At 44.4% G+C, this 14,421-nt stretch overlaps 1 protein-coding gene across 1 annotated transcript in view; it reads right to left on the bottom strand.

The window, feature by feature from the left end:
* Nucleotides 1-4,251: 4,251 nt before the first annotated feature.
* The window catches only part of LOC139750623 (dynein axonemal heavy chain 7-like), a 298,921-nt gene continuing 288,751 nt past the window's right edge, over nucleotides 4,252-14,421 (bottom strand). The window contains 6 exon segments of the mRNA XM_071665298.1: nucleotides 4,252-4,407; nucleotides 4,410-4,461; nucleotides 4,463-4,576; nucleotides 5,767-5,910; nucleotides 6,590-6,727; nucleotides 12,454-12,605. Coding sequence (XP_071521399.1) covers nucleotides 4,370-4,407; nucleotides 4,410-4,461; nucleotides 4,463-4,576; nucleotides 5,767-5,910; nucleotides 6,590-6,727; nucleotides 12,454-12,605 — 638 coding nt within the window. The 3' untranslated portion in view covers nucleotides 4,252-4,369.

Genomic DNA, 14,421 nt, shown 5'->3' with positions numbered 1-14,421 from the left:
TGAAACCACAATGCTCTTCTCCAATCTGATGCTATGTACATGCTTTCACCCTCTCAATCAATACCCTCCCATATAATTTACCAGGAATACTCAACAAACTTATACCTCTGTAATTTGAGCACTCACTCTTATCCCCTTTGCCTTTGTACAATGGCACTATGCACGCATTTCGCCAATCCTCAGGCACCTCACCGTGAGTCATACATACATTAAATAACCTTACCAACCAGTCAACAATACAGTCACCCCCTTTTTTAATAAATTCCACTGCAATACCATCCAAACCTGCTGCCTTGCCGGCTTTCATCTTCCGCAAAGCTTTTACTACCTCTTCTCTGTTTACCAAATCATTTTCCCTAACCCTCTCACTTTGCACACCACCTCGACCAAAACACCCTATATCTGCCACTCTATCATCAAACACTTTCAACAAACCTTCAAAATACTCACTCCATCTCCTTCTCACATCACCACTACTTGTTATCACCTCCCCATTTGCGCCCTTCACTGAAGTTCCCATTTGCTCCCTTGTCTTACGCACTTTATTTACCTCCTTCCAGAACATCTTTTTATTCTCAATAAAATTTAATGATACTCTCTCACCCCAACTCTCATTTGCCCTTTTTTTCACCTCTTGCACCTTTCTCTTGACCTCCTGTCTCTTTCTTTTATACGTCTCCCACTCAACTGCATTTTTTCCCTGCAAAAATCGTCCAAATGCCTCTCTCTTCTCTTTCACTAATACTCTTACTTCATCCCACCACTCACTTCCTTTTCTAATCAACCCACCTCCCACTCTTCTCATGCCACAAGCAGCTTTTGCGCAATCCATCACTGATTCCCTAAATACATCCCATTCCTCCCCCACTCCCCTTACTTCCATTGTTCTCACCTTTTTCCATTCTGTACTCAGTCTCTCCTGGTACTTCCTCACACAAGTCTCCTTCCCAAGCTCACTTACTCTCACCACCCTCTTCACCCGAACATTCACTCTTTTTTTCTGAAAACCCATACAAATCTTCACCTTAGCCTCCACAAGATAATGATCAGACATCCCTCCAGTTGCACCTCTCAGCACATTAACATCCAAAAGTCTCTCTTTCGCGCGCCTGTCAATTAACACGTAATCCAATAACGCTCTCTGGCCATCTCTCCTACTTACATAAGTATACTTATGTATATCTCGCTTTTTAAACCAGGTATTCCCAATCATCAGTCCTTTTTCAGCACATAAATCTACAAGCTCTTCACCATTTCCATTTACAACACTGAACACCCCATGTATACCAATTATTCCCTCAACTGCCACATTACTCACCTTTGCATTCAAATCACCCATCACTATAACCCGGTCTCGTGCATCAAAACCACTAACACACTCATTCAGCTGCTCCCAAAACACTTGCCTCTCATGATCTTTCTTCTCATGCCCAGGTGCATATGCACCAATAATCACCCATCTCTCTCCATCAACTTTCAGTTTTACCCATATTAATCGAGAATTTACTTTCTTACATTCTATCACGTACTCCCACAACTCCTGTTTCAGGAGTACTGCTACTCCTTCCCTTGCTCTTGTCCTTTCACTAACCCCTGACTTTACTCCCAAGACATTCCCAAACCACTCTTCCCCTTCACCCTTGAGCTTCGTTTCACTCAGAGCCAAAACATCCAGGTTCCTTTCCTCAAACATACTACCTATCTCTCCTTTTTTCACATCTTGGTTACATCCACACACATTTAGGCACCCCAATCTGAGCCTTCGAGGAGTATGAGCACTCCCCGCGTGACTCCTTCTTCTGTTTCCCATTTTAGAAAGTTAAAAAAAATACAAGGAGGCGAGGATTTCTGGCCCCCCGCTCCCGTCCCCTCTAGTCGCTTTCTACGACACGCGAGGAATGCGTGGGAAGTATTCTTTCACCCCTATCCCCAGGGATAATATACATATATATATATATACACATACACACACACACGCACATATACACACACACACACATACATATATATACATATGAAAAATGTAAGAAACAATTTAGAAAACAAACTTCTAGCTTGAAATGAAAAGAAAAAAAATGAATGTCACATAATGGTTCAACCTCTGGCTATGGAAAAAGGAAAATGTTTAATCTATTTACACAAAAGTCAATAGTAGTTCTCATCAATTTAACCACTATATCAATAAGCTTCAATGTCTAAGCTACATTTTTTCCAATTTCACTATTTTCTTGTCAAAGCACCATGTATGAAAACTATCACTCCAGTAACACAACTATAAACATTTACTTCCCCTTTAAAAAAGTTCTGGGGAAGTCTGTCTCGATACACTGCGGGACACTACCACCTGACGAGGTTTGTGTTGCAATGGTTTTTGATTTACAAACGTAGTAGCATCACTGATGAAAGCAGCAATAGGTCAGCTGCAGCTTGCTGTTTCAGTAAAGGTTTGATCCAGAGTACAATAATATGGAATACCTTCCATCCATCACTTTCATGATACTTTTTGAGTTAAGTCATGCTGGGAAACTTCTTATGAATGGCGCTGCAGTAGAAACGGCGTCGAAATGCACAAGGAAAGCACACACAACTTAAATAAGAGGTAAGAATTCCCGCCATGATCAAAAGTGTTCAACGTGCTCGCAAAGATGGGGTTGTTTATGGATGGGGTTGTTAGGGAGGTGAATGCAAGAGTTTTGGAAAGAGGGGCAAGTATGAAGTCTGTTGGGGATGAGAGAGCTTGGGAAGTGAGTCAGTTGTTGTTCGCTGATGATACAGCGCTGGTGGCTGATTCATGTGAGAAACTGCAGAAGCTGGTGACTGAGTTTGGTAAAGTGTGTGAAAGAAGAAAGTTAAGAGTAAATGTGAATAAGAGCAAGGTTATTAGGTACAGTAGGGTTGAGGGTCAAGTCAATTGGGAGGTGAGTTTGAATGGAGAAAAACTGGAGGAAGTGAAGTGTTTTAGATATCTGGGAGTGGATCTGGCAGCGGATGGAACCATGGAAGCGGAAGTGGATCATAGGGTGGGGGAGGGGGCGAAAATTCTGGGAGCCTTGAAGAATGTGTGGAAGTCGAGAACATTATCTCGGAAAGCAAAAATGAGTATGTTTGAAGGAATAGTGGTTCCAACAATGTTGTATGGTTGCGAGGCGTGGGCTATGGATAGAGTTGTGCGCAGGAGGATGGATGTGCTGGAAATGAGATGTTTGAGGACAATGTGTGGTGTGAGGTGGTTTGATCGAGTAAGTAACGTAAGGGTAAGAGAGATGTGTGGAAATAAAAAGAGCGTGGTTGAGAGAGCAGAAGAGGGTGTTTTGAAATGGTTTGGGCACATGGAGAGAATGAGTGAGGAAAGATTGACCAAGAGGATATATGTGTCGGAGGTGGAGGGAACGAGGAGAAGAGGGAGACCAAATTGGAGGTGGAAAGATGGAGTGAAAAAGATTTTGTGTGATCGGGGCCTGAACATGCAGGAGGGTGAAAGGAGGGCAAGGAATAGAGTGAATTGGAGCGATGTGGTATACCGGGGTTGACGTGCTGTCAGTGGATTGAATCGGGGTATGTGAAGCGTCTGGGGTAAACCATGGAAAGCTGTGTAGGTATGTATATTTTGCGTGTGTGGACGTATGTATATACATGTGTATGGGGGTGGGTTGGGCCATTTCTTTCGTCTGTTTCCTTGCGCTACCTCGCAAACGCGGGAGACAGCGACAAAGAAAAAAAAAAAAAAAAAAAAAAAAAAAAAAAAAAAATATATATATATATATATATATATATATATATATATATATATATATATATATATATATATATATATATTTGGAAAAAATCTCACATGGGTAGGCTTTAGTGAATGTAAGATATTGCTTAATAAAGACAGGAGACAAGAAGAATAAGTTTTCGTTTTCTATGGGAAATCCGTATTCTCAAATTAAGGACGGATTATATGCGACGGGATAAAACGAGAAAAACACAAAGCTTTGGTCAGGAAATTATTGTATATCATACCAGACCATCGTCCAGTTATCAACGGCCATATATCGTCTGTCTTTCCCAGATGGATTTTAAAACTGGTGTATGGATCATGTAACTGACCTCTGTCCTTTGGAAGATACATACTCCCTGAAACACGTACACCTGTTACGAAAACGGTCGTCAAACTATCAAGTTATTAGCAGGAGACACATGAAAACTGCCATAACTCACTTGACTGGACCTCCGAGATGTGGATAAAATAAAATATCTTGGAAAAAATCATCAATATATTCTATTCTTTGGATATAATTCTATCATATGGCTTGGAGTCCAGCAAAAGATAAGCGAATCTTGTAGATGGAGAGCAGTGAGAGTGATGCGTCTGTATCCAATATTGTTAGTCTGAGAGAGAGCAGAGGAGCGCCACGCCCCTGAGATCCAGTGGTCCTCCGGCAGGTGCGTCGGAACGTTAACGGAGATAACGTAGTTAGGTGCAATGGCCAGTAGTGGTCAGGTTCCCTCGACGCTCGCTCGTCTTGTACACCGGGCACGAGTATGACGGCTCAGGTGGGATCTCTTCCCGGATCATGGGCTGCAGCCAGATCTGTAGAAGCCACAACATATACAATGCTGCAGCCGTCTGCTGGCGAGGCACAAGACACAGGTATGAGGAAGGCACGTGACCCGGTCTTGTATCCAGCCCTGGGCAGTTTAAAAGCAAACAGCGCTCTCTCCATATCTAGTGGGAGAGGCACAAGCTACAGAGTGCTGGTGGCATCACTTAAGAGAGGCACAAGAAGAGTCAGACAGACAGACCCAAGTCTGCTCAGGATGGCTTACGACACAGTGCTATAACCACATTTGTGCAGGAAGACACGAGTCCTGACGCTTCAACTGCACCTACTGAGGAAGGCACTGAACACATTAAGCTGAAGCTAGAACTGCTGGAGAAAGTATAAGGACGACTTTAAGTACTATCCATTATGAAAGGCACAAGAGAATTCCAGCCAGAATTGTCCAGGACGATAAAAAAAAAAAAAAAGGCAAATAGCTTCAGACAGCTTTGATCTACATGACTTACGACAGAACTTTAGCGAAATCTGCTAGAAAGGCACAAAACATAACACTTCAGGCAAATGTTTAAGAAAATGCGTGTCGCACAGTACACCATGCAGATCTGTTGTGGATGGAACAAGAAACGAAGTGCTTTAGAGATATGCAGAGAAAGCATCATGCACATACTGCAACTATATCTTTTGGGCAAGACAAAAGTTATACAATACTTTAACTCGGTTTACTGGGGAAGGTAACACGTATATATGTCTAACCCTGATCTGTTTGGGAAGACAAGATCTACAGTTACGATATACCCCAGTAATCTCTACTGGGGAAGGACAAACACTAACGCTTCGACCAGAGACACTAGGGAAGGCAAAATATACACGTGACATGAGGCAGCTACGTGGTGAACACCAGTGACAAGACCTCCAGCTGGACGTCTTCGAGGGAAGGCGATGATCACCGTGATTGGTCGTACACGGTATGTGACACTTAGCTCTGAGGGAGGCACTATGTTGTCGTTAATAAGACTTGACAGTAATGAAGAAGCACATAAAACTCTCCGTCCGAATACTGTCTCTTGCACACAACATTTACCCACTTGTAATAATTATCGATGGTACTTACTCTAAATCACCTCGTTCCATGTCGACCATCACTATCATGACCATCACCTGTACATCATCACCATCACAACTAGTATCATGATGACTGTGGTACTAAATGGTAACTCACAGGTGGCATATTTTCATGGAGTCTCCTAGGTAGAGCCTCCTCCAGGCGGTTCTTGTGGAAGTCCCACCTGGCGCCCTCCAGATACAGTCCCCGGATGTAGGCGCCCACCTCAGGAGCTGGACTATCCTCGTCCACCTCCAGCACCTGTACATTACATCACACCATTGTGAGGGAAACTCACCGTGCAAATGCTCTATAAAGCCTATTCAGATTGGCAATTGTCTAAGTACGATTTGAAGTTTCAATCATGACGAAGGTGATTCAAGAGACAAGTGTTCTAACTAGTCAACTACTTCCTCACTGGACTAATCAGGTCGACAGCCTTATAATAACAGTAATCTTTACAGCAACGTTACAGGTTTACATCGGGCCACCAATCCTTACCACAAGACTTGAAGGAAAAGTTATATGGATAAATCAAGTTTTAAGAATCTCGGTACGAAGTCATACCTGCCATTCCATCCATCATATTCAATTTCACGTAAGACATGAACAATATATCTAAGATGCAAATGATGAGTTTATGTGTACACTTATTTACAATATAGATAATATCATACATCTCATCTCAGAAACATAAATCGTTCAGCTTGGAGGGTGAGGATATGTGAGACGCTACCTGGAAGGAACGAGAGTGACCTGGAAACGGGAGGAGTTACCAGTCATCTGGAAGTGAAAGAGGAGGGACCCGGGAGAGTTACCAATCACACAGAAGTGAGAGGAGTTACCTGGGAGTAACTACCTTGCAAGTGATACAGATGAACGAGACGTGAAGACTCCAACCCTGTAAGTGAGGTTATGGCCTGGAAGCTCACGTTATTACCTGGAAGTGGAACCACAGCTGGTCGATGGCGAGGGCGTGGGCGCGGGCGTGGTTCTGCAAGACCGCCGTCAGGAAGGACTGCGTGAAGAAGAACCCGCTCATCCAGAAGACCCGCGGCTGACCCTTGTCGTACCACGTCTACAGCAGGAGGAACGTGACGTCAGTGGCGCGCTGCTCACACTAGTCTTACACAGGGTTTACATGTTGGCCGGGGTGGGTGAGTCACATGAGTCCTACACTGGTCCAGGGTGGATTATGCATTAGTCACGCAAGTCACATATGGAGGGTGGGTTACGCAAGTCACACACTAGCCTGTGACATATGCAAGAGCCACATACTGGTCCAGGATGCGTTGAACGCTAGTCACGCACGAGTCACATACCGTCGAGGGTGGGGTCACGTCTTAGCCACACACGAGTCACATACTGGCCGAGGGTAAGTTATGATTTTGTCATGTACTGGCTGAGGGTGGGTTATGCATTAGTCACATGAGTGACATACTGGCCGAGGCTGGGTTATGTTTTAGTCATATATGTCACATACTGGCAGAAGATGGGTCATCCTTTAGTTCAAACATGAGTCACATACTGGCCGAGGATGAATTATGCTTTGGTAGCATACTGGTCGAAGGTGGGCCATATCTTCATCACAAGAGTCACATACTGGCTTAGGTTGGGTCATGTTTTAGTCACATGAGTCACACATGAGCCGGGGATTAGATATCACACAAGATTCACATACCGGCTAAGGGTAGGTCATGCTTTAGTCACACACTGGCCGAGAATGGGGCAAAAGTCACATACTGCTCGAGGCTGTGTTACGTGTTAGTCACGTGTTACATACTGACCGTTGGTTGGTTATGCTTAGTCATACGAGTCACATACTGGCCGAGGGTGAGTCATGCTTAGTTATACACGAGTCACATACCGGCCGAGGGTGAGTCATGTTTTGTCATACACGAGTCACATACCGGCCGAGGGTGAGTCATGTGTAGGCATACACGAGTCACATACCGGCCGAGGGTGAGTCATGTTTAGTCATACACGAGTCACATACCGGCCGAGGGTGAGTCATGTGTAGGCATACACGAGTCACATACCGGCCAAGGGTGAGTCATGTGTAGGCATACACGAGTCACATACCGGCCGAGGGTGAGTCATGTGTAGGCATACACGAGTCACATACCGGCTAAGGGTGAGTCATGTTTAGTCATACACGAGTCACATACCGGCCGAGGGTGAGTCATGTTTAGTCATACACGAGTCACATACCGGCCGAATGTTGGTTATTCATTAGTCACACATGAATTAAATACTGGGCGAGGATGAGTCATGCTTAGTCATACATGAGTCACATACTGTTCGAGGGTGGGCCCTACTAGTCACATATGACTCAAATACGGGCTAAGGTTAGGTCACGCATTAGTCACACATTAGCCATATACTGCTCGAGGATGGGTCATTTGTGAGTCACTTGAGTCACATAGTGGACAAGGGTTGGTTATACATTAGTCACACAAGAGTCACATACTGGCCTAGGGAGGATGAAGCTTTAGTCATGAACGAGGCAGATACCGGCAGAAGGTGAGTCATGCGTTAGTCACACAGGAGTCATATACCGGCCGGGAATGGGTCATATGTTAGTCACACATGAGTCATATACCGGCCGGGAATGGGTCATGCGTTATTCACATGAGTCACAGCTAAATAACAATCATGAGAGACAATCTACCAAACTTACAGGCTTGTACTATCTACAAAAGTAGCACTCTGTAGTATCATATAATGTGTAGCAATTAACATATCTTTCATGACTGACCCAGCAGGTATCATACATCTGGAGACCGACCCAGTAAGTAGCACATACCTGGACACCAAACCAGCAGGTACCATACATCTGGGGACCGACCCAGTAAGTAGCACATACCTGGAGACCAAACCAGCAGGTATCATACATCTGGAGACCGACCCAGTAAGTAGCACATACCTGGAGACCAAACCAGCAGGTACCATACATCTGGAGACCGACCCAGTAAGTAGCACATACCTGGAGACCAAACCAGCAGGTACCATATACCTGGAGACCGACCCAGTAAGTAGCACATGCCTGGAGACCAAACCAGCAGGTACCATACATCTGGAGACCGACCCAATAAGTAGCACATACCTGGAGACCAAACCAGCAGGTACCATACATCTGGAGACCGACCCAGTAAGTAGCACATACCTGGAGACCAAACCAGCAGGTACCATATACCTGGAGACCGACCCAGTAAGTAGCACATGCCTGGAGACCAAACCAGCAGGTACCATACATCTGGGGACCGACCCAGTAAGCAGCACATACCTGGAGACCAAACCAGCAGGTACCATATACCTGGAGACCGACCCAGTAAGTAGCACATACCTGGAGACCAAACCAGCAGGTACCATATATCTGGAGACCGACCCAGTAAGTAGCACATACCTGGAGACCAAACCAGCAGGTACCATACATCTGGAGACCGACCCAGTAAGTAGCACATACCTGGAGACCAAACCAGCAGGTACCATACATCTGGAGACCGACCCAATAAGTAGCACATACCTGGAGACCAAACCAGCAGGTACCATATATCTGGAGACCGACCCAGTAAGTAGCACATACCTGGAGACCAAACCAGCAGGTACCATACATCTGGAGACCGACCCAGTAAGTAGCACATACCTGGAGACCAAACCAGCGGGTACCATACATCTGGAGACCGACCCAGTAAGTAGCACATACCTGGAGACCAAACCAGCAGGTATCATACATTGTGGAGACCGACCCAGTAAGTAGCACATACCTGGAGACCAAACCAGCAGGTACCATACATCTGGAGACCGACCCAGTAAGTAGCACATACCTGGAGACCAAACCAGAAAGATGTACGTCTCGCTACACACTGATCGTAATATTGGTACACCACCAGACGTCAGGCAACACTATACATCACAGCATAGTCAGGTCGTCATGATACGTTATAACACATGCTTTGCCGCCATGCAACACAGTAAATATACATTGGAAATACAATTATGACGAGTAATACATGGCACACTCTGATACCAGGGTGATACATGTGTGGTCTGGCAACACATGGTACAACAGTATACCAGGGTGATACATGTATGGTCTCCTGGCAATACATGATGCAACATTATACCAAGGTGACACATGTATGGTCTCCTGGTAACACAAGATGCAACAGTATACTAGGGTGATACATGTATGGTCCCCTGACGACACATGGTACAACAGTATACCAGGGTGATACATGTAAGGTCTTATGGCAACACATAGTACAAAGGTATACCAGGGGAATACATGTATGATCTCCTGGCAACACATGGTACAACAGTATACCAGGGTGATACATGTATGGTCGCCTGACAACACATGGTACAACAGTATACAAGGGTGATACATGTATGGTCTCCTGACAGCACATGGTACAACAGTATACAAGGGTGATACATGTATGGTCTCCTGACAACACACAGTACAACAGTGAACCAAGGTGATACGAGAGGGAGTACCATACCTGTCAGATGTTGGGGTACAGTACCTGGAGGACCTGTCAGGTGTGGTAGTATTGTAACTGGATGAATTATTGGACCTGTCAGGTGTGGTTGTATTGTAATTGGATGAATTATTACATATAAGAGTGCTGTACCAGCAGGAAGTGTTACATATAACAGGACTGTACCTGCAGGAAGTGTCACATGTAACAGTACTGTACCTGCAGGAAGTGTTACATATAACAGGACTGTACCTGCAGGAAGTGTTACATGTAACAGTACTGTACCTGCAGGAAGTGTCACATGTAACAGTACTGTACCTGCAGGAAGTGTCACATGTAACAGTACTGTACCTGCAGGAAGTGTCACATGTAACAGTACTGTACCTGCAGGAAGTGTCACATGTAACAGTACTGTACCAGCAGGAAGTGTTACATATAACAGGACTGTACCTGCAGGAAGTGTTACATGTAACAGTACTGTACCTGCAGGAAGTGTCACATGTAACAGTACTGTACCTGCAGGAAGTGTCACATGTAACAGTACTGTACCTGCAGGAAGTGTCACATGTAACAGTACTGTACCTGCAGGAAGTGTCACATGTAACAGTACTGTACCTGCAGGAAGTGTCACATGTAACAGTACTGTACCTGCAGGAAGTGTCACATGTAACAAGACTGTACCTGCAGGAAGTGTCACATGTAACAGTACTGTACCTGCAGGAAGTGTCACATGTAACAAGACTGTACCTGCAGGAAGTGTCACATGTAACAGTACTGTACCTGCAGGAAGTGTCACATGTAACAGTACTGTACCTGCAGGAAGTGTCACATGTAACAGTACTGTACCTGCAGGAAGTGTCACATGTAACAGTACTGTACCTGCAGGAAGTGTCACATGTAACAAGACTGTACCTGCAGGAAGTGTCACATGTAACAGTACTGTACCTGCAGGAAGTGTCACATGTAACAAGACTGTACCTGCAGGAAGTGTCACATGTAACAGTACTGTACCTGCAGGAAGTGTCACATGTAACAGTACTGTACCTGCAGGAAGTGTCACATGTAACAGTACTGTACCTGCAGGAAGTGTCACATGTAACAGTACTGTACCTGCAGGAAGTGTCACATGTAACAGTACTGTACCTGCAGGAAGTATCACATGTAACAAGACTGTACCTGCAGGAAGTGTCACATGTAACAGTACTGTACCTGCAGGAAGTGTCACATGTAACAGTACTGTACCTGCAGGAAGTGTCATATGTAACAGTAATGTACCTGCAGGAAGTATTACATGTAACAGTACTGTACCTGCAGGAAGTGTCACATGTAACAGTACTGTACCTGCAGGAAGTGTCACATGTAACAGTACTGTACCTGCAGGAAGTGTCATATGTAACAGTAATGTACCTGCAGGAAGTATTACATGTAACAGTACTGTACCTGCAGGAAGTGTCACATGTAATAATAATGTACCTGCAGGAAGTGTCACATATAACAATGCTGTATCTGCAAAAAGTGTCACATGTAACAGTAGTGTACCTGGAGGAAATGTCACATGTAACTAACGTCCCTGCAGGAAGTGTCACAGGCAACTACTTTACCAGCAGGAAGTGTCACATGTAACAGTACTGTATCTGCAGGAAGTGTCACGTGTATCAGTAATGTACCTGCACGAAGTGTAACATGTAACAGTACTGTACCTGCAGGAGTGTCACGTGTAACAGTAATGTACCTGCAGGAAGTGTTACATTAACAGTAACGTACCCGCAGGAAGTGTCACATGTACAAGGACTGTACCTGCAGGAAGTGTCACATGTAACACTGCTGTACCTGAAGGAAGCGTCACATGTAACAGGACTCTACCTGCATGGAGTGTCACATGGAACAATACTGTACCTGCAGGAAGTGTCACATGTAAAAGGATGTACCTGCAGGAAGTGTCACATGTAACAGGATGTACCTGCAGGAAGTGTCACATGTAACAGGATGTACCTGCAGGAAGTGTCACATGTAACAGGATGTACCTGCAGGAAGTGTCACATGTAACAGGATGTACCTGCAGGAAGTGTCACATGTAACAGTACTGTATCTGCAGGATGTGTCACATATAACATGACTGTACCTGCAGGAAGTGTCACATGTAACAGTACTATATCTGCAGGATGTGTCACATGTAACATGACTGTACCTGCAGGAAGTGTCACATGTAACAATACTGTACCTACAGAAAGTGTCACATGCAATATCAATGTACCTACAGAAAGTGTCACATGCAATATCAATGTCCCTACAGAAAGTGTCACATGTAGTAGTACTGTACCTGCAGGAAGTTGAGGCGCTGGACCAGGTCGGTGATGTAGGAGCCGAGTCCCTTCAGGGTGGGGTAGGACTTGGCCCTCCACAGGGAGGGGACCCGACCCGTCCTCACACCCACGAGCACCTCCTCCACCTCCTCCGTCAAGCTCTCAGTACCTGATAGATGGATATCATATATATATATATATATATATATATATATATATATATATATATATATATATATATATATATATATATATATATTATCCCTGGGGATAGGGGAGAAAGAATACTTCCCACGTATTCCCTGCATGTCGTAGAAGGCGACTAAAAGGGAAGGGAGCGGGGGGCTGGAAATCCTCCCCTCTCGTTTTCTTTTTTTAATTTTCCAAAAGAAGGAACAGAGAAGAGGGCCAGGTGAGGGTATTCCCTCAAAGGCCCAGTCCTCTGTTCTTAACGCTACCTCGCTATCGCGGGAAATGGCGAATAGTATGAAAAAAAAAATATATATATATCTTTTTTTTTCATACTATTCGCCATTTCCCGCGATAGCGAGGTAGCGTTAAGAACAGAGGACTGGGCCCTTGAGGGAATATCCTCACCTGGCCCTCTTCTCTGTTCCTTCTTTTGGAAGATAAAAAAAAAAAAAAAAAAACGAGAGGGGAGGATTTCCAGCCCCCCGCTCCCTTCCCTTTTAGTCGCCTTCTACGACACGCAGGGAATACGTGGGAAGTATTCTTTCTCCCCTAACCCCAGGGGATATATATATATATATATATATATATATATATATATATATATATATATATATATATATATATATATATATATATTTCATTTTTTTTTTTTTTCATACTATTCGCTATTTCCCGCGATAGCGAGGTAGCGTTAAGAACAGAGGACTGGGCCTTTGAGGGAATATCCTCACCTGGCCCTCTTCTCTGTTCCTTCTTTTGGAAAAAAAAAAAAAGAGAGAGGGGAGGATTTCCACCCCCCCGCTCCCTTCCCTTTTAGTCGCCTTCTACGACACGCAGGGAATACGTGGGAAGTATTCTTTCTCCCCTATCCCCAGGGAATATATATATATATATATATATATATATATATATATATATATATATATATATATATATATATATATATATATATATATTGGAAAGGATCACAATTTTGCGCGTGATCAAGATATTCCTATGAGTCCACGGGGAAAATGAAACACGAAAAGTTCCCAAGTGCACTTTCGTGTAATAATCACATAATCAGGGGAGACACAAGAGAGAAATATAACAGTCAGTTGATATACATCGAAGAGAGGAAGCTAGAACGCCATTTGGTAAACATGTGATTGACAATCACATGTTTACCAAATGGCGTTCCAATTCACTCTATTCCTTGCACGCCTTTCACCCTCCTGCATGTTCAGGCCCCGATCACTCAAAAACTTTTTCACTCCATCTTTCCACCTAAAATTTGGTCTCCCACTTCTCCTCGTTCCCTCCACCTCCGACACATATATCATCTTGGTCAATCTTTACTCACTCATTCTCTCCATGTGACCAAACCATTTCAAAACACCCTCTTCTGCTCTCTCAACCACACTCTTTTTATTACCACACATCTCTCTTACCCTTACATTACTTACTCGATCAAACCACCTCACACCACACATTGTCCTCAAACATCTCATTTCCAGCACATCCACCCTCCTCCGCACAACTCTATGCATAGCCCACGCCTCGCAACCATACAACATTGTTGGAACCACTATTCCTTCAAACATACCCATTTTTGCTTTCCGAGATAATGATCTCGACTTCCACACATTCTTCAAGGCTCCCAGGATTTTCGCCCCCTCCCCCCACCCTATGATTCACTTCCGCTTCCATGGTTCCACCCGCTGGCAAATCCACTCCCAGATGTCTAAAACACTTCACTTCTTCCAGTTTTTCTCCATTCAAACTTACCTCCCAACTGACTTGTCCCTCAACCC

Source organism: Panulirus ornatus, chromosome 10, assembly GCF_036320965.1.
Source record: "Panulirus ornatus isolate Po-2019 chromosome 10, ASM3632096v1, whole genome shotgun sequence".
NCBI classification, from domain to species: domain Eukaryota; kingdom Metazoa; phylum Arthropoda; class Malacostraca; order Decapoda; family Palinuridae; genus Panulirus; species Panulirus ornatus.
This window is presented reverse-complemented; position numbering and strand designations above follow the sequence as displayed.